This window comes from Bombina bombina, chromosome 7, assembly GCF_027579735.1.
Source record: "Bombina bombina isolate aBomBom1 chromosome 7, aBomBom1.pri, whole genome shotgun sequence".
Lineage (NCBI taxonomy): Eukaryota > Metazoa > Chordata > Amphibia > Anura > Bombinatoridae > Bombina > Bombina bombina.
In genome coordinates, this window is record NC_069505.1 from 296,345,971 (window position 1) to 296,372,676 (window position 26,706).

Here is a 26,706-nt window from a genome sequence, read left to right on the forward strand (position 1 = left end):
GGGGTAAATGTAAAAATGCCAGAAAAACAAAACAAAAACAAGATTGTAAAAGTAAAAAACCAGAGCACTGTGTGTTCCTGAAAGAATTGTTGATAAAGAACAGACTAAATAAAATGTGATAAAGGCCGACTTCATTTAATCTATAAACTACAAAAATGTGCAACCTAACCATGTAAATGTAAGGTCAACAGTTAAACACTAAAACATGTTTAAATAAGTATATATATAAATATACATCATCCAAAGAAGAGAAGCACTCTCAGTGAGAGTTTAAAAAGTAACTTTTAATGTTAAATGGTTAAAACATCCACATTCTGATAGTGTGTACACAATGCGGGTGAAGAACAGAAGCTCGGTCCTGGACTGGCTGCTGGCGCGTTTCGGCAATAGAAGCCGTAATATATATATATATATATATATATATATATATATATATATATATACATACATACATACATACATACATACATACATACATACACATACACACACGCGCGTTTCGGCAATAGAAGCCGTAATATATATATATATATATACATACATACATACATACATACACACACTGAAAGATGCAGGATAGGAATTTCAAGCTTTAATGATATCAGTTGTTCCATAACGTTTTATATATATATATATATATATATATATATATATATATATATATATATATATAGTAAAAGAGTTTTTGAAATGCGGACTGTACCTAAATAGAGGCCGCACTGGAGGCGCTATAATTGACACTAGATAAAGAAAAGCTGCTGGAGTGAACCTAAAGGTGTGTTTACACTACCCTTGTTTGTAGTCACACCATATTAATTGGAAAACAAAAGAAGATGTGGTCCACTGCACAGCGCTAATCACTTATTCACTATATGGATAGTGGTGTAATATATTTTTAAAAAAGAGGGGGCAAAACTGAATATACAGAATCATTCAGTGTTAATCACAAAAAGTAGTACCTGTTGTAAAATATTGCTGAATTGATACAGCCTAATTGCAGTTGATATACTACAGTAAAGAACAGGTGCTGAGTAACAATGGTTAATCCTACTCCTGGTAATAAACTCCTTATATGTGGAACTGATCAAACCGTTAATATATCATAGTAAGAGTTTAGATAATGTAAACGATACAAATTGTAATCTACAATGTACAATGACTGTGTTATGCTGTAATGAACCGCCTCTCAGTATCGTGAGATACCGAACTATAAGGCCTGCAATAAAATTTAAAACATATGTGCAGATATTTCATCAAGTCTTATGCAGATAATGTAGTTCTCATGCACGAGATGACTTCTTAACAATGCAAGCAGGCAGACTGAATAACAATCCTCGTATGGGCTCACAGCCTACTTACGTTAACTGACTGTGTTTAGTAATCCGCTCTAACGATCCTCGGGCAGCTCTTTTCAATTCGTGTGCGGTATCCTGTTGGTCTCGAGCTTGTCAAGTAAGGACCAGGCGCCGTGCTACATTTTCAGCTTGTTTAACTCCCTGAAGCTTGCTGTAGTGTGAAGGTGATGTCAGTCTCTCTCAGGTAACTCCGTCGTTGTTATGTGGAGTATAAAAACAAGGCACATAGCATAATACTGTTTACAAGGTAAAATACTTTTATTAGTGGGCACAAAAATAAGGTACTCACAAACAAAACCTCAATTGATATGAGGTATCAGTAACGTGTGTAATATGTCAGCACGGATTACCAGAGATCAATAAATGTCTCCACCGCAAGCACTTGCTGGGATTTGAACAGATTAGAGCAAATGTTCCAATATTCTCTTGCAGATATAAAAATCCAGATAATAGCGATATAAACAGTTATCCAAAAACGCTATATCTGAACCAGTTAAATAAGCAACCAGATTCAACACTCAGGAGACAGCCTGACGCGTTTCAAAGTATAAAACTTCTTCTTCAGAGGCAATGTCTCGGCGCCTGGTCCTTACCTGACAAGCTCGAGACCAACAGGATACCGCACACGAATTGAAAAGAGCTGCCCGAGGATCGTTAGAGCGGATTACTAAACACAGTGCCTGCTCCTTACCTCATAAGATTGAGGTCAGTTAACGTAAGTAGGCTGTGAGCCCATACGAGGATTGTTATTCAGTCTGCCTGCTTGCATTGTTAAGAAGTCATCTCGTGCATGAGAACTACATTATCTGCATAAGACTTGATGAAATATCTGCACATATGTTTTAAATTTTATTGCACGCCTTATAGTTCGGTATCTCACGATACTGAGAGGCGGTTCATTACAGCATAACACAGTCATTGTACATTGTACATTGTAGATTACAATTTGTATCGTTTACATTATCTAAACTCTTACTATGATATATTAACGGTTTGATCAGTTCCACATATAAGGAGTTTATTACCAGGAGTAGGATTAACCATTGTTACTCAGCACCTGTTCTTCACTGTAGTATATCAACTGCAATTAGGCTGTATCAATTCAGCAATATTTAACAACAGGTACTACTTTTTGTGATTAACACTGAATGATTCTGTATATTCAGTTTTGCCCCCTCTTTTTTAAAAATATATTACACCACTATCCATATAGTGAATAAGTGATTAGCACTGTGCAGTGGACCACATCTTCTTTTGTTTTCCAATATATATATATATATATATATATATATATATATATATATATATATATATATAATGTAGATAAAGTTCATGTGTGGGATCCAGCACTCACTTAGCCCATGCAATACAGCCACCGAGGTGCACTTCAAAAGTCACTATACAAACAAATCCCATCCGGAAGGCACTCTCCGTTACCAATTATTACTTTATTCAAGTTAACGTTTTTGGGGTCTCCACGTCCTCAGACTTATAGCAGAAAAACCAATGTAACTTACCACCATATAATTAAGTTCCCACCACTGGTAAAACGCCCATCAGACTCGCCTAGTGTCCTTCAAGCGCAACTGCGCATGTGCTGAAGACCATACAGAGCGCTAACGATGGGTGTTTTACTTTGCCTTTTTTGAATTATGTCCCATTAAGTGCTCCATATGGTCTTCGGCGCATGCGCATTTGCGATTGCAGGACGCTAGGGGAGTTTGATGGGCGTTTTACCGGTGGTGGGAACACATTTATATGGTGGTAAGTTACATTGTATTTGTGCTATAAGTCAAAGGACGGGGGAGACCCCGAAAACGTTAACTTGAATAAAGTAATAATTGGTAACGGAGCGTGCCTTCCGGATAGGATTTTTTTAGATTATTATTTGGCTTTATACACACACACACACACACACACACACACACAGAAGAATGTTTTATTAATCAAAGACCCAACCACCCTCCCCCCCCAAAAAAAACCCCCAACAAAACAAAAAATAACGGTCCATTCTAAAAGCATTCAACATTGGGTTTTTCAAGGAAATTTAAATTTTCCCTTTATCAAATGTAGCATTCAAAGTCTGATTCTTATAGACTTAATTATATGTTTGACGGAATCCATATCCAAATGCAACAATATATTATTTGATTGCTACATTTGATAGCTAAATGTTGATATTTGTTCTCTAGAAACGTTTGACGTGTAACACTAGTTTCAAGCAGAATATTCATTGGATCATTCTGATGTTAAATGCATATGTTATTAAAGGGATATACTATTATTATTATCAGTTATTTGTAGAGCGCCAACAGATTCTGCAGCGTAAATATACAAGATATGCATCATGTTTAAAACACACTGTTAAAGGGCCACTAAACCCATCAAATAATGTTATATAATTCTGCACATAGTGCAGAATTATATAACATTAGCTTAGCGCCAGCTTTCTAAAGCAAAGGATTTCACAGATATTTTCCTACAAAAATGAATTTTACAGAATGCTGACCTGGCTCTAATGAAAGGGTCTGTTTTTTTTCCTAAGTGCATTGGGCACGCTGTCTAGTCACAGAGCGCCCACTCGCGCCATTAAACTGAATGTAGCTCGCTCCCGCTACCAGACCCGCTCAGTAGAGCCAGGAGCAGAGTTCTGTAAAATTCGATTTTGTAGGAAAATATCTGTGAAATCCTTTGCTTTAGAAAGCTCCAAGCTAATATATAATTCTGTACTATGTGCAGAATTATATAACATTATTTGGTGGGTTTACTGGCCCTTTAAACTCCGCTCCAGAGCCGCACACACTACAGGGAACTAGCTGAGTATATCTGGTGAGCCAATGACAAAAGGCATATGTGTGTAGCCACCACTCATCCGCTAGCTCTCAGTAGTGCATTGCTGTTTACCTACTTAGCTATGATTTTCAACAAAGGATGCAAATACAAAGTAAATTTGATAATATAAGTAAATTAACAAACGCTCTTTCTGAATCATGAAAGTTTAATTTTTGACTTTCACATCCTTTCAAAGGATTAGGAAGGCACACAATTTGTTATGCACATTTTATCAGCATTATAGCTACGGCAATTAGGGTTGCCACCTCAGCCATGTTTTCCTGGACACTTATGAGTTACACATGCTGCAGGGTGTGCAGGGAGGAACATGTATTGTGTTTCTGGACAGCGCTATTCATATTCCTCCCTGCAGCATGTATAACTTATAAGTGTTCTGTATTTTAAGGGACAGGTGGCAAACCTATATGGCATAAATGTGTGTTTGCAGATTTGGTAGTTACCCCTTTAGTAACACAACACAACGCGGTAACGCTGTTTTACAGCACAACTATCTTTTTTCATGTTCTATATTGCTCACTGAGCTCACGTTTACTTTGGTTAAGATCAGTGGCGTATTTAGGTTTTGTGCTGCCCTAGGCACTCAAAATTCTGCTCCCCCCCCCCCCCCCAAAGGTTTAAGGCCTTTTTTCCGCTCAATATTTTTTTGGGTCAATGTGTAAAATGTTTTCTTTGTTGTTGTTTTTTTCATAACAATTACCTGCAATAAGCACTGCGCTTGCAGACCCACCACAGCTGACAAGGGGAGGCAGCATATCTGCACAAGGTCTTCTCCTCCAGCCTCAACTTGTAAGAATATCCCCGGGCAAGTTTCTCACCAAGAACGCTTCCACTGCAAAAATGCTGGCGGCTCTAAATGAAGCAATGGTTTAGGAGCACTGCCTGTGAAGAGCGACCTTAATCAGTGCACGTGCCTTGTCTTCTCTAAAAGCCTGCACTTTATCGCTCACAGTACTGTGTGCTGGCTTTTAGAGAAAGAATAGGGCAGATGTGCTGCCCTAGGCACCGACCTTGTTGGCCTAGGCCATAATACGCCCCTGGTTACGATCTTACTAAATAACTATACACAGCACATTTATCTTGTCATGTTCTCTATTGCTCACTGAGCTCACGTTTACATTGGTTACAATCTTACTAAATAACTATACACAGCACAACCAGCTTAAAAAGGATCTAAAGAATTTCTGCAACAAACCCAGTCCATCAATTCTTCACTTCTTCAGTTTTTACATATCAACTTTTTTTAGCATATTTAGGTTGAATGTTTCAAGAGTAGAAATAAATATAAGTACATAAAGGGACAGTAAACACCTTGTAATTACAATACAGTTCCTTTTTTCTTGCTATAGAACAACAAATCAGTCATTTCTAAACATTTTTAAAACAAATTAACATCTTGTTTTCTGCAGTCATTTTTTAAGTCAAACTTTTACATTGAAACAGGTTGAAATTCTGTGTTCTACACAAGTTGTCTTTTTTTGAACGGACTAGAAAACATGTAAATATAAACGCAAAATATTAAAAAAATAAAAAAATTGAAGATATAAAGCATAATTTTAAATGGTTTCATATGATTTAAAGAAGGGTGATTTTAAGGGTATTTTAAATTACATTGCAATAATAATAAAAAAAAAATTCCTGTAATAAATAAAAAAAAAAATTAAAGCTTATTAAAGTGTGTCCCTGTCTACCAATAGTGGCCGGGGAGTTGTCTTTATCAGCCAATGAGCAATTGATCTCTAGTTTAATTAGGAATTAAAACAGATTTATCTTTCCCTTTTAACAGCTATACTTTCCATATGCTTGGTACAAGTTGTATAAAGTCCCCTTAATATAAAACTTTTTTTTTTCCTCATGGTGGGCCAATACCACGGGTTTTGAACTTTAATACTTTATTTCAAATTAAAATATTGAATGTAAGATTTGAATGTTCAAATATAATAACACTGATTTTTTTTTTGGTTACATTTTGGACGTTTGTTTTTATTACTTTCTGTAAATAAACACCACATAAAAGGGTAAATTTATTAATTTTCCGGCTATGCGGAGCAGGTTCACATAAGCAACGCTGCTGCACATATTTAAGACACACAAACCGCTTCTATTTTCCTCTTCAACGCCTCAGAAGTGGCGAGATCAATCACCCACACTCGCTCGTTCACGGTGATTAATATTCCCTGCTCTAGTGCAATTGTTTGCAGCGGGCGGCATTGCACGAGAACCCACTTGTGCAATGTAAAATTTCACCATGCGATGAAACATTGCAAGTGGCGATTGTAGGTGCAAACGTTCACTACCTGCAAACCTGCAGAGATAGTAAATGTTCCTGAAAGCATGCATAAGGCTGCTATGCATATGGCAGCCTAGAGATTCCATCTTTAAAATTAAATTCCTAGTCTTCATTTTTCATTACAAATGTAAAGGGACGTTAAACACTAACATTCAAAGCAAATATTAGCCTGAGAATAATATATAAAGATGGATTTAAAAAAAAATATATTCATTCTTTAAATACAAAAAAATAAATAAACCACACCCATTTGTAACCAAGGTTTCCTTCAAAGCTGAGGCCAATCAGGGACAGTTATAAATGAGTCGCTAAAATGTGCAGCCAATGACTGTGTGGAATATAGTTAAGTCTATATAGCTTATAGTTAATACTTCTAAAAGAAATTGGAAAGTACATTATTTTCATATTAAACTGATGGTAAACTTTATAAAATCAGATCTGCAATGTTAGTGATATTTTAAATGGAGTTTAAATTCATCAGTTGTAATGAAGTTGCGCTATAACTTACTTTTTAATATAGACATGAAATTCAAATACCCTGCACTCTGCGCCCACTTCAAAAGTCAATTTTTCTGTGAGCGAAAGGTTTGAATTTTTGTCCAATCAGCGCTCTCCCCATATGGTAATTTAGTTGTATGTAGAGTGCTGATTGGAGAACAATTCAAACCATTAGCTCACAGAAAAATGTACTTTTAAAATGGGCTGAGGCGCAGGGGGATTAGCATTTCTTATCTTTTTTAAAAAAAAAAGTAAGTTATAGCGCATATTCATTACATCAGATGAATGAAACTCCATCTAAAATATTACTAACGTTCCAGATCTGTTAATATAAAGGGGAGAGTTTAACATCAATTTAAATGACAGAAAATGGATCAAAATATTGAAAATATATTGCTGTTTTTTTTTACTACACATAAATCATTTTAATTCCAATCTCAAGGTGTTTAATGCCGCTTTAACTTGCCTACTAACAATGATGTACTTTTTTATTATTTCTACAAATATCCGGTATTTTTATTCATAGGAATCTGGATTAAAAGTCAATCAGCCAGTATCCTTTGCAATAAGACTTAATGGAGCAAAAGGAAAAATAGATGCTAAAGTTCATAGTCCCTCTGGTGCTGTGGAAGAATGTCACGTTTCAGAACTGGAACCAGGTAAAGCAGAAATGTATTTATTTTAAAGTGATAGTAAACACTAAAAATGTAATTGTTTAAAAAGATAGACAATCCCTATAGAAATATACTTTTTACTTCTGTAAGTCTCCTTATCTCAGATCTTTTGACAGACTTGCATTTCAGGCAATTAGTGCGGACTCTGAAATAACTCCATGTGTAAGAACTAAATTTTTATTATATGAAACACATGAACTAACACCCTCTAGCTGTGAAAAACTGTCAAATGCATTCAGATAAGAGGCGGCCTTCAACGGCTTTTAAATTAGCATTAGCATTTCAACTAAGAATATCAAGAGACCAAAGCAAAATTGATGATAAAAGTAAATTAGAAAGTTTTTTTTTTTTTTTTTTTTTTTTTAAAACTACATGCACTTTCAATATAATGCCAAGTAATTGATAATTACAGAACTAAAATAAATTTGTGCTAAATCAGAAAAAAAAATGAATGGCAAATGTGTTATTGTGTTTAATACATCCAGTTGCATTTGTATGAATTATGGATAGCTACAAATATGTTTTAAAGTGATGGTAAACTCTTCTTTAGTTGTACTGAAGATACGTTATAACTTACTTTTTAATATAGATATGAGATTCTAATTCCCTGGCACTTTGTCGCCCACTTCAAAAGTAAAATGTTCTGTGAGCTAATGGTTTGAATTGCTCTCCAATCAGTGATCTCCCCTTATGGCACTTTTGTTGTAGCTATATCGCTGATTGGACAACAATTCAAACCTTAACCTCACAGACAAAATTGGCTTTTTGAAGTGGGTGGCAGAGAGCGGGGTATTTTAATTTCATATCTATATGTGAAAAAGTAAGTTATAGCGCAGCTTCATTACAACTGATCAATTAAACTCCATCTAAAATATCACTTACATTCCGGATCTGATTATAAAAAGGGGAGAGTCCCTTTAAATATGAAGATCAATACATGACTTTTTTTTTATACAATTAATTTATAAAGAAACAAATGAAAAGAAAATGAATTTTAAAGCAAACTGCACAAAAACAAGAATCAAACGGTTAAACTTGATATTGATGTAACAAATCTGTTTTTAATCTTTTACAAACAGGGTAATGACATTTAATTAATAAAAAAAAAGTTATAAAATAGGGACATTCCAGCCCAAATTGGAATCCACATAGACTCATTTCAGTTTTGAATAAAAGCATTTTTGTAATATACAAGTACTATTAGCAAACATGCGTCTAATAAAAGCTGTTTCAAAAGTGTATTTAAGTATGCACCGTGCACCAGCATTTTAAACACAGTACTTGCTCAGAGAGCCTAAGGTGCTTGTACCATCTGGTAATGACTCATTCTGTTAATTGCCAACATGTTACAAGCCCCACTGAAGCTCTGAGCAGCTGCAGTATTTAAAATGCTGGTGCACTGAGAATATCTAGCTATGCTTCACATGCACGTGGTATGTTTTTAGGAGAGTCTGAAGCTAGGTTGTAGACAGTCTTATGGAGCGGGGTAGGGAGTTCAGAGGAAAGGAGCAGCACGTGCAAAGTCTTGGAGGTGGGAGTTGGACGTAAAGATAACAGGAGTGGAGAGACGTAGGTCAGAGGTTGATCGAAGAGGACAGGATTGGAAATATTTGGAGATGAGAGAGGAAATATAGCAGGGAGTGAGGTTATTGAGTGCTTTATAGGTTAGGGTTCATACTTTGAATCGTATTCTAGAGTGCATGGGGAGCCACTGTAGAGACTGGCGGAGCATCTGATGTAGCTTGGCGACTTAGGTGGATTAGTCTATCTAAAGCATTCATAATAGATTGGAGGGGGAGGAGGCGGTGTTTTGGAAGGCCATTAAGGGGTCGATTTATCAAAGGCTTTGCAAGCCTTTCGATCCACTACGGCTGCAGGTTCTCACAAGAGAACCTGCATGATGTATTTAACAATCAGTGGTCATCAGACCTCTGCTTCCCTAATCTTTCGCCACCTCTAAAGTGGCAAAATTCAATCTCTGCGGTCTAGTCCGACCGGGGAGATTGACAGCTCCTGCCTGCGCGTGATTGGCTGTGCGCGGGCAGGGGGCAGGATTGCACGCAAGTGCAAAATAGCGCTCGTGTCCAATGCTTAATTCCGCCAGGGGAATTCAGCCCACCAGAGGCAAGCTGCGGTGGACAGTGGCACGTTTGTGCGCCCCTGTCCGCCTCATCTTGATAAATTGCCCCCTTAGAAGTAGATTGCAATAGTGCATGACAAAATAAGGGAATTAATTCGTATTTTTGTAGTGTTTTGCGTAAGGAAGGTACGGTAAGGTTGCGTATGTGTGCACGGCACAATCAAATTTTAACAGCTGCTTCATTTAAATTTGTAATTTCAGTTACTTTATCTGTTTTTAGAAGAATTAGTGAAACAAAACGTACTCATTTTGTCTCATTCATTCCTTGGGTAGTGAAAATTTTATTTTTGTGTAGCCTCATAGTTTTATGGATTTTTGTCCAATCCACAGAGACATAATAACTATTATTTAAATCTGTTACAAAATCATTAAAGGTACAGTCTACTCAAAAATTGTTGTTTTTTAAAAAGATACATAATCCCTTTATTACCCATTCCCCAGTTTATCATAACCAACATGAGTAAATTTACATCTCTGCAGACTGCCCCTTATCTCAGTTCTTTTGACAGACTTGCATTTTAGCCAATCAGTGCTGACTCATAAATAACTCAACGGGCGTGAGCACAATGCTATCTATATGGCTCACATGAACTAGCACTGTCTAGCTGTGTAAAAACTGTCAACTGGGATAAGAGGTGGCCTTTAAGGGCTTAGAAATTAGTATATGAGCCTACCTAGGTTTAGCTTTCAACAAAGAATACCAAAAAAACAAAGCAAATTTGATTATAAAAGTAAATTGTAAAGTTGTTTAAAATGACATGCCCTAAATTTGACTAGACTGTCCCTTTAAAATGACACTAATATGCAACATATTCAGACCACGTACAAATAATGTGGTTAATAAAATAAAATGTGTTTGGCATATCCATTTGATTGGTCATGATTTCATGTGAGAATGCATCACATGACCCTTTACAGAGGCCAGCCTTACACAATACAGCACCACTGTACAGCCTAATGTTCACAGGGAACAACTGCTATGAAGGGTAAAAAAAAGTAGAGGGAAACTTTCTAAAAACAGTGCTTCTTTTTTCTTTGCAGATAAATATGCTGTACGTTTTATTCCAAGGGAATATGGCATGCACACTATTGATGTGAAGTTTAATGGCAGCCATGTACCAGGAAGCCCGTTCAAAGTCCGAGTGGGGGAGCCTGGGCAAGAGGGTGACCCTGCTCTTGTGACAGCCTATGGGGCCGGCTTAGAGAGAGGAACCACCGGTAAGATTAGCTGTGCCACAAGCTACTGTGCTTCCTATACACAAGAGAATGGGAAGAAATTATTTGTAATAGCAATATTATTGCATTTTTACCACCAGTAATATTATCGTTATGATGTTCATTATTTATATTAAAGGGACACTGAACCCAATTTATTTATTTCATGATTCAGATAGAGCGTGCACTTTTAAGCAACGTTCTAATTTACTCCTGTTATCAATTTTTCTTCATTCGCTTGGTATCTTTATTTGATAAAGCAGTAATGTAAGCTTAGGAGCCGGTTTAACTTTGATTCAGAACCTGAGTAGCCCTTGCTGATTGGTGACAAAATGTACCCACCAATCAGCAAGCGCTATCCAGGGTGCTGGAACAAAAATGAGCCGTCTCGTAAGCTTACATTCCTGCTTTTTCAGCTAAAGATACCAAGAGAACGAAGAAAAATTGGTAATAGGAGTAAATTAGAACATTGCTTAAAATTGCCTGCTCTATCTGAGCCATGAAAGAAAAAAAAATTAGGTTCAGTATCCCTTTAAGTGTAATGTGCAAGAGTTTACAATCTAGAGAATAGCTAGAAAAGTTTGGTATGCAAAAATAACGACGCTCTAAGGCAGAAGACACATAACAAATAAAGAAAGCATTGTTTTAAATGGCAGCTCTGTCCTGATTGGTTCTTTGCATTGTCAGCCAATTGGAATACAGCTGTGAGTATAACAGCAGGGACATTGTATGACCTGTCTCATCTAACATACATAATGCTGAAGCAGTAACATGTGACAGACTCATTTTATAACTCTAGCAAATGTATTATACTTCTCTTAACGTGACTTCTCTTTGTTGTACTTAAATTGTATTTATTATTTTTAGCCACACACAAAAGTGTCAGGCTATTTGTAACTATAATGTCCTTTGAATTGTTTTGTCTTTTTTTTTTCTTTCCCACACAAGTGTATCATCTTGACTTTTAATATCAGTGCCGAACAGACTTCAGATGTCCTTCACTGGGAATAGATACGCTGACAGTTTGATATATCAGGGCCCATCCAAAACAAAAACATCACATTCGCAGTATCTGTCTGACTGTCTCAGATAACACTGTCATGTACTGTGAAGTTATACAAATGAATTGTTTTTGTACCAGGTTCAGATCAGATATTGTTATGCAATTTCTACAAAGAACAAACACTGTAGAACTGTCACATTGGGTTGATAATTTGATATACACCATAAACTGATTAACCATAGGTGTTGGTCATATTCCTGATGTTTGTTTCTGAATATTATACAAAAATACAATTCATGCAAGAAGCTTTTTCTTAATATGAGCATAGTGGTTAAACTGTATTATTCAGGAGTTTTAATTAAGACATTATAGTGCTTCTACATTTATGTTATTACTATTTACACTTACTTTAGTGATTGTTTAATTTGGTCTGATACCCATTTGTTCTAAAAGGCACATGGAAGTAAAAATTAAAGTATATAATTGTATGTAATAAATATGTCATTTTAAACACCTTTCAATTGTACTTCTAATATAAGTTTCACTTTATTCTATTGGTATCCTTTATTGAAGAGCATATGCAAGTAGGATCTGGAGTGTGCATGTGTTTTGATTACTTTATTGCAGCAATATTTGTAAATGTTATACATTGTTGCAATGTATAATATTGTTACAAACATTGTTGCCTTATAGTGCTGAAGATAAATGCAAGCGCTTGAGCCTATGTAAGTATGCTCTTCAACAAAGGTTAAAAAGAAAACAAAGTACATTTAATAACCTAGATCAATTGGAAATGTGTTTAAATTGCATGCGTCTAAATCATGGAAATTAATACTGACTTTCATGTCTCTTTAAATTAATTATTTGTGCATAAGTCTAAACTAGCAGTGGTTCTAGGACTTAACCCCTTAAGGGCTGAGGTTGAGGCAGTGATCACATGACCCCTTTTGACTAACTGACTGCCACAATGATTGTATACACAGTATGCTGTCATTTTTAAAAGTTACTATACTATTGCTGGCTAGCCCCACATGCCGGCTTCCAACAGCAGCATGAATTGAGGCACCCCAATGACAAGCATGGGATCACGTGGACAATCTGACCCTGCGATTGCTAGCCTGGGATGTCCTCCGTTACGCTTTTCTTGCACTACCTCACATCTGAGACATGCAGAAATAGCACGGTCACGATGACGGGGCAGACACAGGTTCGCTAACAGCCCAAAACACAGCCCCGGTGCAGGGTACGGCGCTAGTCTTTATAAACAACCGGCGCTGGTTCTTAAGGGGCTAATATTTGTGGATGGGCTAACAAAGATGGTGAAAAAAGTTAACATATTTTGTTTTCAGGTAAACAGTCGGACTTTATCATCAACACCACTAAAGCCGGCCCTGGAGCGCTCTCGGTTACCATTGAAGGACCATCTAAAGTCACCATGGAATGTAAAGAATGCCCCGAAGGTTACAAAGTCCTATACACTCCAATGGCTCCTGGAACTTATATGATTGGCGTGAAGTATGGGGGGCCCAACCACATTCTCGGCAGTCCTTTCAGAGCAAAAGTTACAGGTAACAATACTACCAAAATGAAATTATTTGCAAATTACGTTTTGTCATTATTTGGGGGGATTCAATAAAAACTCAATTTTCCCCATTAAAGGGGCATGGTGCTCTATGTTTTACATTTTGTATATGAAAGAGTTAGTTAGGGAGGTTACAAAATATTTTTTTATGAAAAAAGGTTTAGTAAAATTGTTTTAATTTGAATGTGAAATGAACATGAAGTGCCAGATTGTGTACAGCTGGGTCTCGGTTCTCTAATGCTGATTGGCTGATGGGTACTATTCATATAGTAAAAGTCGGTTTTATTCAGCATAGGAAAATCTATTTTTCAACAAAGGAAAGAAAAAAAAAAAAAGCTCTTTAATATATTTGAAATCATTCTATTTTAGTTGGAATAGAGAAGATGAGTATCACGTTCCTTTAAATATAAAATTATTATTATTAAGAAAGAATTTGTAGTGATAGCATTCACTGTGTATGCACATAGGGATGTGTATTGTGTCTGTATATTTAAATTTAAAGGCACAGTGCACACTAACCTTTTCTTCCTTTTAAAGGAATAGTCTAGTCAAAATTAAACGTTCATGATTCAGATAGAGCAGGCAATTTTAAGCAACTTTCTAATTTACTCCTATTAATTTTTCTTCGTTTTCTTGGTATCTTTATTTGAATGTAAGCTTAATTGCCGGCCCATTTTTGGTTCAGCACCTTGCTGATTGTTGGCTACATTTAGACACCAATCAGAAAGTGCTACCCAGGTGCAGAACCAAAAATGGGCCGGCTCCTATTCTTACATTCCTGCTTTTCAAATAAAGATAGCAAGAGAACAAAGACAAAGTGACAATAGGAGTAAATAAGAAAGTAGCTTAAAATTGCCTGCTCTATTTGAATCATGAAAGTTTAATTTTGACTAGACTATTCCTTTAATGTATTCTCAATGCTCCATTTTACCTGCTGGAATGTATTTCATTGTTTGCCAATAGCTACCTTTACCTTTATTTTGTCATTTGAAATATCTGCTTTGCCTGTAGAACCCACCACCTACATTGAAATATGAATAATAAACATATTCTTTGTAGAAAGGTTATGTTAACAGGGGGAAATAGCACTAATTTAATCTCCAAGTGGGGGTCAGGTGTAAGATATTTTTGAGTTAAAAGTATTTTTGGAATAAGAACTAAAGTCAAAATACTGAGTGTGCAAGATTAACAGAATATACATTTTTGTGATTGGCTGATGGCTGGAAGGAAAAAAAAAAATAACTTTGAAATGTGTTTGAATTTCACAAGACTATTAAGTTTTTTTCTTACTTAAAGGGACAATCAAGTCAAAATTAAACTTTCATGATTCAAGTAGAGCAAGTAATTTTAAGCAACTTTCCAATTTGCTTTTATCATTGAATTTGCTTTGTTGTCTTGGAATTCTTTGTTGAAAGCTAAACCTAGGTAAGCTCATATGCTAATTTCTAAGTCCCTGAAGGCCGCCTCTTATCTCAGTGCATTTTATTAGCTTTTCACAGCTAGATAGAGCTAGTTTGTGTGTCATATAGATATAATTTTGCTCACTCCCGTGGAGTTATTTATGCGTCAGCACTGATTGGCTAAAATGTATGTATTTCAAAAGATCTGAGATAAGGGGGCAGTCTGCAGAGGCTCAGATACAAGGTAATCATAGAGATAAAAACTATATTAACATAACAGTGTTGGTTATGCAAAACTGAGGAATGGGTAATAAAGGGATTTTCTATCTTTTTAAACAATAACAATTATGGAGTAGACTGTCCCTTTAAGTTAGCCATTTTGAATGTATACAAAATGATTACTATATGACTCCAAAAATAACCAAATATTTAGATAAAAAATGTAATTCCTTGATAAATTGCTACTGACGTTTAGGAGCATCTAGCACCTATTCACAAAACATTTTTCATTTTATATGTTAAAACCAGTGTATTACATTGGTCCAAAAACAATAAATAAGCAACTGAACTAATAATGCATGCAGCAAAAAACGATTTAATTTGTGTGGTTAAAACAGCTACTGTAAAGGTGGGAAAGCCTTCAAATGTATATTATTCAAAAATGATCAAGCAATGTCTGTCAGTGGATTCTGTTGTCATTCAATAAGCATGTAAGCTTCACTTTTATTTTCAACAATAATATATATTTATGAAAAGCTATCTTTTCGCTGGTGCTGGCTTGTAGCATTAGCACTAGCTACTAGTGTTAATAGTAGACCGATTTTGTTAACAAATGAATTCTAAACAATCCAATGAGCAAATATCAGAAGAAATTAAAGGGATAGAAAAGGCAAAATGAAACTTGCATGATTCAGATAGAGTATGTCATTTTAAGACACTTTTAAATGCACTTCTCTTTTCAAATGTGCTTCGTTCTCTTAGTATCCCTTGTTGAAAAAGAATACACACTTATCCTACACTAATGGGAGCGGCTGCTGATTGGTGCCTGAACACATTTGTCTCTTGTGATTGGCTAACTAGATGTTTTCAGCTAGCTGCCAGTAGTGCAATGCTGTCCCTTCAGCAATGGATAACAAGAGAATGAAATAAATTTGATAATATAAGTAATTTGCAAAATTTGTTTAAAATTTTATGTTCTATCTGAATCATTAAAGAAAATATTGTGGTTTTACTATCCCTTTAATTAATTTTGTTTTCATGAGGAATGATTCTTCAAAAGCACATTTTTTTGTGTGTGTTGTGTGTGGATATCACACAAATTCCACCAGGTTAGGATTTCAGGATAGGTCTACTTTGAGCAAAGATGTCTCAGTCACGGTGACTGGACAGCTGGTTAAAAGGATATAAAAAAAATATGATGTTGAAAATGTATCATTACTTTTGTTCTCTTGGTATGCACTACTGAAAACTAGATGAACACATTGTGAGAGCCAATGACAAGAGGCAAATATGCGCAGCCACCTATCATCAGAAAGCTCCCAGCAGTGCTTTACTTAAATTTACATGCTCTAACAAATTACACCATGTCCTTTTTTTTTTTTTTTTTTTTTTTTTTACTATTATGATGATAAAAGTTAATTGGAAAGTTGTTTAAAATCACATGCCCTATCTGAATTATGGAAGTTTAATTTTGAATAGACTGTCCCTTTAAACAAAAATAATCTACTGAAGATTCCTAAAATCGAATGCAGCTGCATGGAAGTCTTTATTGGAGCTAAACTTAGTGCGCATACGTCTTAAACACTATATGGCAGCAGTGTTTGCAACAATGTATGGTAACAATGTTATACATGTTGTGCACAAGACACGGGCATGCTCCTGAGCCTACCTCAGCATTCTCTCTGAGCTAATAGTCAACAAAGGATGTTGTGTAAATTTGATAAAAGAAGTAAATTAGAATGTTTGCTTTCTACTGGAGTCGTGTTCTTTTTACCTTCCACATGGCAGGCAGCTGCATCATTTTTACGCTTCCATTTCTTCAACTCCCTTCTCTTGAACCTGACATTTACCATATAAGTTTTCAATAATATGATAAATTAATATATTAAAGGGACGTGAAACCCACATTTTTTTCTTTTTCATGATTCAGATGGAGAATAGAATTTTAAACAACATTCCATTTTACTTCTATTATCTATTCTGCTTCATTCTTTAGATATCCTTTTTTGAAGAAATAGCTATGCACATGGGTGAGCCAATCACACGAGGCATCTATGTGCAGTCACCAGATATTGAGCCTAATTATATGGTTTTCAACAAAGGATATGAAGAGAAAAAAGCAAGTTAGATAATAGAAATACATTCAAAAGTTGTTCAAAATTGTATTTCAGGTCCCTTTAACTACACTCCCTCTGTCTTTATTGCTATCTCCTGACAATACTGCTCAGATCTTCTTTTCTGCTTATACAAAATAGTTCCATGCACACACTTATATATTTTTATTATATTGTATATAGAATATATTCTACTATTATTCCCTCAAAATTGAATATTAGGATTGTTTTGTTGTGTTGATAAATTTGTTTGCACGTTATCTTACAAAAAAAGCTAATTCTACCTTGAAGACCGTGGAAGCGATTTATTATGATAGTTACCTTCATCTGCTTTCAATTAAGCGCCCTTTAATTAACTCGCGTTGAGATGTTGGCTTATCGTCACTGTCTCGGGAAACCAAAAAATGTCGCCATTAATCTTTTATCCAGGTCATTTAACCCCCTCATTCCAGGAGGGGAAGGCAACTCAAGATGTTGCACTCAGACATGATACAAACAAGGAAGGTAATATTCTTGACCCGCTGGTTGGCTGATGTTAATAACTGCCAATAATTAATATACAGCACAACAATATGTAATAACTGTTTCCCTGTTTGTCTTCTACTTTGTGCCTTCCAATAGATATAATTCCCATTAACCCCTAAACTATGACTATGCATGTGTAATATTCATTTAAAGGGACATAATACTCATATGCTAAATCACTTGAAACTGATGCAGTATAACTGTAAAAAGCTGACAAAAAAAATATCACCTGAGCATCTCTATGTAAAAAAGGAAGATATTTACCTCACAATTTCCTCAGCTCAGCAGAGTAAGTTCTGTGTAAAAAGTTATACTCAGCTGCTCCCAGCTGCAGGTAAAAAAAAAATTAAAAAAATGAAGAAATGAACAGCAGCCAATCAGCATCAGCAGTGCTGAGGGTCATGAACTCTTACTGTGATCTCATGAGATTTGACTTAACTCTCATGAGATTTCATAGTAAGCTTCCTTTACCTGATTGGTGAAATAATATGAGAGTGCACGAGGCTCATCCTTTTAGCTGTCCCAGGACAGACACACTAAAATGCTGCTTAGAAATCCTTTACAATGGGAGGTGGCTACTGAGGAACTTTTGAGGTAAAATAACTTTCTTTTTTACATAGAGATGTTCAGGAGATATTTTCTAATCAGCTTTTTACAGCTATGCTGCATCACTTTCAAGTGTTTAAACATTTGGGTATCATGGCCCTTTAAAGGAGCAAAGGGCTGCAATGCATTCTCACTATTGCTGTCCTATACCTGTATGTTTAATCCCCAAAAAGGTTAAATTGAGCTCTGTTCCCTACTCGCAATGCACAACTGATCCAGACCTTAATATACTGTAGCCTTAAAACCAGCCATGTTCATCTTTAGACCAGCTATATACTGCCACTACATAGTTTGTATTAAAAGGAATATGAAACCCAATTTTTTTAATTTCATGATTCAAATAGAGCATGCAATTTTCTCATTTACTCCTATTATTATTTTACTTTTGTTCTCTTTATTTGAAAAGCAGGAATGTAAAGCTTAGGAGCCAGCCCATTTTTGGTTCAGCGCCTGGGTTAGCTAAATGTAGCCACCAATCATCAAGCGCTACCCAGGTTCTGAACCAAAAATGGCCCGGCTCCTAAGCTTACATTCCTGCTTTTTCAAATAAAGATACCAGGAGAAAAAAGGATAATAGGAGTAAATTAGAAAGTTGCTTAAAATTGCATTCTCTAGTTGAATTATGAAAAAAATTGAGTTTCATATCCCTTTAACTTTGTGTTTAACTCCTTTGCAGGGGTTAAAACATAGGAATAACGAGGTAATAGCACAGTAAGTTGAATTTTGATATTTCATTTTCTTGTCCCTTTAATAAACTTAAAGCATTTGATATGACAACCAATATCTAAGTAGAAACGTACTGACTTGAGAATATTTATGAAGACCTTGGCGGAGAAACATCACCTGTCAGTGTGCTATAAAGCTTTTTAATTCAGTGGCGCATTTGTTGTGCTGTCCTTGTGTTGTGACATTATTGAATGCCATCGTGCTGTTACTTTTTGTATAGTAAATGATGCTTCCTAGAACTAATCCGTTGTGTCATTGTTTAGGTCAGAGACTGGTCAGCGTTGGAGGCGCCAGTGAAACCTCTTCTATAGTAGTAGAATCTGTCACCAGAGCGTCAACTGAAACAGTCTATAGTGCTCTACCCAGATTTGCATCCGATGCCAGCAAAGTCACATCTAAAGGAGCCGGTTTATCTAAAGCGTACCTAGGACAGAAGAGCTCTTTCACTGTAGACTGCAGTAAAGCGGGTAAGTGTCTCTATAAATAATGGTTTAGGAGTCATTGCAGTTAATGACACACGCACAGACATTTTTTTCTCCAACATAGGTGTGTCCGGTCCACGGCGTCATCCTTACTTGTGGGATATTCTCTTCCCCAACAGGAAATGGCAAAGAGCCCAGCAAAGCTGGTCACATGATCCCTCCTAGGCTCCGCCTACCCCAGTCATTCTCTTTGCCGTTGTACAGGCCTGCTCTGCAGTGTTCTTCTCCTTATCTGGTGTTCCATGCAGATAAGGTGGTTTTGCGTACTAAACCTGGTTTTCTTCCAAAAGTTGTTTCTAACAAAAACATTAACCAGGAGATAGTTGTGCCTTCTTTGTGTCCTAATCCAGTTTCAAAGAAGGAACGTTTGTTGCACAACTTGGATGTAGTTCGTGCTCTCAAATTTTACTTAGCAGCTACTAAGGATTTCAGACAAACTTCGTCTTTGTTTGTTGTTTATTCTGGTAAACGGAGAGGTCAAAAAGCAACTTCTACCTCTCTCTCCTTCTGGATTAAAAGCATTATCCGATTGGCTTATGAGACTGCCGGACGGCAGCCTCCTGAAAGAATCACAGCTCACTCCACTAGGGCTGTGGCTTCCACATGGGCCTTCAAGAACGAGGCTTCTGTTGATCAGATATGTAAGGCAGCGACTTGGTCTTCACTGCACACTTTTTCTAAATTTTACAACTTTGATACTTTTGCTTCTTCTGAGGCTATTTTTGGGAGAAAGGTTTTGCAAGCCGTGGTGCCTTCCATTTAGGTGACCTGATTTGCTCCCTCCCTTCATCCGTGTCCTAAAGCTTTGGTATTGGTTCCCACAAGTAAGGATGACGCCGTGGACCGGACACACCTATGTTGGAGAAAACAGAATTTATGTTTACCTGATAAATTACTTTCTCCAACGGTGTGTCCGGTCCACGGCCCGCCCTGGTTTTTTTAATCAGGTCTGATAATTTATTTTCTTTAACTACAGTCACCACGGTAACATATGGTTTCTCCTATGCAAATATTCCTCCTTAACGTCGGTCGAATGACTGGGGTAGGCGGAGCCTAGGAGGGATCATGTGACCAGCTTTGCTGGGCTCTTTGCCATTTCCTGTTGGGGAAGAGAATATCCCACAAGTAAGGATGACGCCGTGGACCGGACACACCGTTGGAGAAAGTAATTTATCAGGTAAACATAAATTCTGTTTTTTTCCCTTTCTAAATTTTTTTATATTCTGTTGGAAATACTCTTGAGATATTGAAGTGCTTTAAAATAAAAAAAACTTAAAAAGATAATTTAGAAGTTTTTAAAAAAAAAAAATACCTAAGAACTAGGCATTGCAAAGATCTGCATGTAAAGAATTTTTAAAAGTAATCAATACTTTGATTTCATTAGCACAATTTGCAGGTTTCTGTAGTTCTAGAGCAGTCTAGGGATACACCCTCTGTAAGCCCTCTACCTAGTCTTCTCTGGCGGCACCTATTGCTTTATGGAGACCGTCGGTGGGCGGACTAAGGCAATTAGATTATACCCCCTCCCTTGTACGGTCCTGCCTCCTGCTCTGAGACACAGAAGGTCAAAAGATATCTTGCAGTGCACAGCCGCCCTGTCGGTCTTGCATAATATTTACAGTGCACATTGAGGCCTGATTGGTGGGCAGGGCTAAGGTAGCACCCTCTGGCCCACCGGGCAAATTTCTGGTATGCCCAATAGTCAATCCATGCCTGCTTTTATATATTATACATATAACATTGCTCTAATGTCCCTTTAAATTTTCTATTACCAATTACTAATTTGTTAAGAATAGATGGGTAATATCTATTATCTTGGCCCTCCCTGGTAATACATACCAGTGAAAACCTCTCCCCCAAGAGGTGTGGCCAGAACTGCTCACTCCCCTAGTTACCTGTATAAAGGTAACAGTCTAGCACCTCCCCTTCCTAATTTTGTCCAGCCCAAGACCTAGTACTTATTACTTACCCCTTCAAGAAGAACAATAAACTATGGTTTATTACTAATAAACTATACTTTTTTTTACTAATGGAAATAAACTATATACATGTTTATTAACCATCAAACTAATGGTTGGTGAAGTCACTTTAGGATTATTGTACAGTATATATTTTTTCTTTGTCTTCTCAATGGCTTCTATTATGAGATGAATGTGATGCTCATAAACCAGTACTTTTTAAGTGTTATTTTTCATGCACCTCCCTATAATAATGGGCGGCACCATTTTGGGGCCATGGTTACACTGCAGGTATCTGAAGGAGAGTTGCTGCACATATGCAAATACATCAGTACAGGAATACAGGGAAAGCTAGATTTTATCATGAGGCACCTATAACTAGAGGGAGGTGAGGAATAAGCTCAGTACTATGAATATAAAATGTATTTTGTGTGTAATGTCCCTTTAATGTTGTAGCAGGATATACTGACTTGTGCCTTCATGGAGTAGGTAAAAGCCTTCCCAGAATTCATCAGGGCCCCTCTTCCTATATATACCCCACCACTTCCTGTCAGCTGCAGTTCTCTTAAGCAAACACTGCTGCCATATAATGCACAAGACAAGTGGATACTCGCGAGCCTACCTCCGTAAGCTACCATAAAAAGGCGCTAAGTTTCAAGAAAAATGACAGTCCAAGAAAGTAATTGTTATAACAACATTGTACACTCTATCTGAATCATAAAAGTGTGATTATGACTTTTACGTATTTTTAAGACAGAAGTCCCTTTTTCCTCTTTAGCACTTCTAGTAAACAATACACCAAAAATGAAACTCTTAAAGGGACATAATGCCCAAACTTTTTTTCTTTTCATGATTCAGATAGTACAATTTTAAACAACTTAATTCTCTTGGTATCCTTTATTAAAGGAGCAGCAATGCACTGCTGGGAGCTAGCTGAACACATCTGGTAAGCCAATGATAAAGTGAATTATGAGTAGTGGAGTGTTAGACTCTTCCACTGTGTCACCACTCGCTTGTGTAAAAAGTACTGTAGTACCTGTACGTTCCCTGGGCTGTGCCCATCTGCAAGTATACTCATGCTCTCCGGTGCAAAGATATTCCGCTGTCCATGCGGTATGCTAGAAGAATTACTTCTGCCTCTTTACACCGTCCATACTGCTGGCGTCTTACAATGCAGAGTACCACTAGCTTAGCTGTCACGGGTGCTCCAATAACATCATCACCTGTTACTGAAGCAGTATGGGGACAACGGGGACTGGCAAAGAATGGTCCGTTACGCTGAGTGTGTGGATCTTCTGGGTAATACAGAGATAGAAGAACAAGAAGGACGATCCACTCCTCAAAAATGAAGTAAAACCAAACTTTGACAAATCCTTAAAACCAGTAAGGGAAGCTATGACTACGGCTACACAGCCGAAACGTGTAAGCCCTGTGCTGCACCTGCTTTGTGGAATGTTTGGGAGTTTCCCTTACTTGTTTTAAGGATTTGTCAATAAAGTTTGGTTTTACTTCATTTTTGTGGAGTGGATCATCCTTCTTGTTCTTCTAAGCTAATGATAAGCACATATTTGTGAAGCAACTAATCTGCAGCTAGCTCCTGATACTACCTATGTATGCTTTTCAACAAAGGATACCAAGAGAGCAAAGACAATTAAATAATAAAAATTGGAAACTTGTTTACAATTTCAATTTTCTTCTGTTTCAGGTTCAAACATGCTGTTGGTTGGTGTCCATGGCCCTACTATACCCTGTGAGGAAGTATCCATCAAACATCTTGGAAACAAACAGTATACAGTCAACTATCATGTCAAGGAAAAAGGAGACTATACATTGGTTGTGAAATGGGGAGAGGAACATATTCCTGGAAGTCCCTTCCATGTCACCGTCCCATAAATCTCCTATTTGTTTAGCTACAAACAAGATTAATATTCCAATTATAATTCAGGAGATCATTTTGGAGAATGGGAAAAATTTGAATCAAATTTTATATTTAACACATTTTTTTTTTATATTAGAGAAATTACATTTTTTATGTGTTTTAAATGTCCATAAGATAATATAAAATTGTTTGTGTTCCTTTGCTGCTGGAGGTATTATTTATACTTGTCAATATTGTTAATTACTTTTAGTCCTCAGCAGTGAGTTCAGAAGGAAAAACAAACAAATTAGTTAATTTTCTAAACATTTGTAAACAAAAACTGGAGTTGATTTTTCATCCTAATTACCTGAACTACTGATAATGTGTGTATATGTTCTTTGATTTATTCTAATGTTTAAAAACAAATCAAGCCGTGTCTACTTCTATCGGTCATTATCAAAAAGGTGATAGAGAACTCTTGGTACTTTTGAGATGTGCCTTTATATACTTGATTATTTAGTCTTAATGCCTAAGCTACGTAAAAAGGTTAAATTTACCACTGTCGTAACACTATCCTTTTGTTTTTTTTCTAATCTCTCTCATTGTTTACATTTTAGAAAAGGTGAAACAAACAACTTTTTTCTTGTACGGTGACCATGACACCGTTGACTGGTACAAAGTAACAAATTGTTATTACAATTAGAAATACAAATGAATAACGTGAGAGAATATTATAGAATTCAAACAAACAATTCAAAGAAAAGCTTTGACCTTCAAAGTGACTAAATGTAAACCGTTTTTTTTTTATGACACTACATTGGTTGACCTCACCTTTTGGGAGAACAAACCTTGGATAGATAAAGTAGCACTTTGGTTATGTAACTAAGATTTTAAATCTCATTGTCTTCTCAGTTGATGTTAAGGAACCTCTACATGTGTTGTTTTTTTTGTTAGCTGGTTACAAATATTTGTATATCTCTTACTTATTGTGTTTTCTGGAATATTGCACATTGTACTTTCTTACAAAACACAAGGTGCTGCTGTCTTCATAATACATTAACACATTCACCAAGCCATTTTTTCTGGGAGGGGGATGTATATTTCAACGTTTATTAGATTTGTTCATCATAGGGGCTGGATTTTAAGATAACTCTTTTTGTATTATGATAACCTATTTCTACAAGGATTAAATGTAATGTTTTACTTAGCAGATGCCATTTGTAATGTTTCAAGGTGGTATTTATTACTGACTTCTAACTGAATTAGTTTCACCTGGGACCCAAACAATGTCTATTTTTATGGATGGTGGAGTTTTTTTTCCTATTTATTATGTTTTTTGTAAGTTCAGGAGCAGTTCTAGAGACCTTCGGTCATCCCAGGACGCATTCAAACTCTCCTACAATGAAAGAATAGAGGAAATAATTTCACTCTCCTAATTAGATCAAATTTTTCAGCTGGTCACAAAATTTGTATCTTAGGGGAAAAAAAACTGTATAAAGTGTTACATTTAATCTCTGCAGCAATTCTAAGAACCATAATCTTTACTTCATCGTGAATAGTGAATCACTATTGTATTTTCACATATTTAGAAGCATAAAGGATAAGAAATATATCCACAGTGGTTGGGAGGATAAAACTGACTCTATTTTAAGAATCAGTTAAGTACTAAAGCACAGCCACACTGAACTCACACAATATTAATAAGGTTATTAAGGTGAAATGATCAAAAAAAAATGGAAATTGAGTTTTTATGTAAAAAAAAAAAGGTGAAAAATCTTTTTGTCTTGTGTGTAAAATAATGTTGTTATCTAAAACACAACAGCCAGATTTATTGTAATAATCTTTTCTAGATTTTTTTTTAGTACATTTTAAAATGCTATTTTTGGATACATTAGTTACAGAACTGAGATACTGTATCTGATGCTTTTTTACTGCGCTTTGTGCCTCACTGTGAAATTCTTCTCACTACATTGTAAAACAAGAGAATTGCAAATAAACTGGAATAAATGCTATAGCATCTAAAGCGGCATTCACAATTGAGTCTGAGTGGTATTATTTTAAGAGTTTGTACCGAAATGTGTGATCTTCAAAATAATTACAGGTGGAAAACCCTTTATCCAAACTGCTTGGGACCAGAAAAGGTTTGGATTTCGGAATAGTTTGGAATATTTGCATCTGTAAAATGAGACTGTTTGGAGAGGGGTTTGGACCAAGTGTAAAGAACAATGTCTTAGGTAATTTAGGGAATATTTACATGTCATTATACAGCTTATGCATCTAAGCTTAAATTGAATGTAAACTTGAGCGTACTCGCGCCGTTCCTCTGCCTGCCATAGGCCTCAATTGATTGACAGACGAATCTGCAACCCACTAATCGTTTCCCACAGCCTGGGGGGGAAATGATTAGTGGATTGCAGATTCGTCTTCTGTCAATCATTTGAGGACTATGGCGAGCAGAGGAACAGTGCTTATTGTTATAGTATTAAAAGGTAAAAATCTGAGAAGGTTAGGATATATTACCAATTTGATGAATGAAAGTCTCACTATTTTTTTAAATTCTATTCTATGACTTTAGCGAGTACGCTCAAGTTTACATTCACTTTAAAGGTATTTTATAAGATTTTTAATATTTTTGTATACATAGTTCCATCAGAAGAATGGTACAGTACTGTAACCAGAAAAGTATTGTTGTTTTAAATAAACAGACTATTATTTGCATTTTAGAACACAAAAATCAAACCAAAGACACAGAGAAGATTGTGAGTCAAAAGCTGAAGCAAAAAAAATTGTGTTTTATGATCCTTTTATTTAAAAAAAAATATTTAATGTCACTGTAATACAGGAAGACATTAAACAATTTCTATCCATTAATGACAATGGGGCAGTTGATGACAATTGCCTCTGGGGCTCTCTCAAGGCCTATATCAGAAGCATTTTTCTCAAACTAGCTTCCAAACACAAAAGAAAACAAGGAGAAACACTTGCACAACTCCACATAAAACTCCGCTCTTTTTTTTTTTTATATTTATTTTTTATCCAACACAGTGTACAATCAAATAAATCCAACCTTTTATGCCACACACGGCAAGGTAAAGCACGTTATAAAGCAAAAACATAACAAATTAGAGCAATATATATACTTTCTCTCAGTTAATTAATATTCTCATTATGTGCCATATTTGTGCACTGAGCTGGGTTTTTTTCTGTTTTA

The 26,706-nt window shown here is 36.0% G+C and overlaps 1 protein-coding gene across 1 annotated transcript in view; it reads left to right on the top strand.

Moving 5' to 3' along the window:
* Positions 1 to 25,531, top strand: part of FLNB (filamin B) — a 341,931-nt gene extending 316,400 nt beyond the window's left edge. Inside the window, 5 exon segments of the mRNA XM_053720866.1 lie at positions 7,520 to 7,652; positions 10,849 to 11,025; positions 13,375 to 13,593; positions 19,461 to 19,664; positions 23,343 to 25,531. Of these exon segments, the coding sequence (XP_053576841.1) occupies positions 7,520 to 7,652; positions 10,849 to 11,025; positions 13,375 to 13,593; positions 19,461 to 19,664; positions 23,343 to 23,530 (921 nt within the window). The 3' untranslated portion in view covers positions 23,531 to 25,531.
* The last annotated feature ends 1,175 nt before the right edge of the window (positions 25,532 to 26,706 follow it).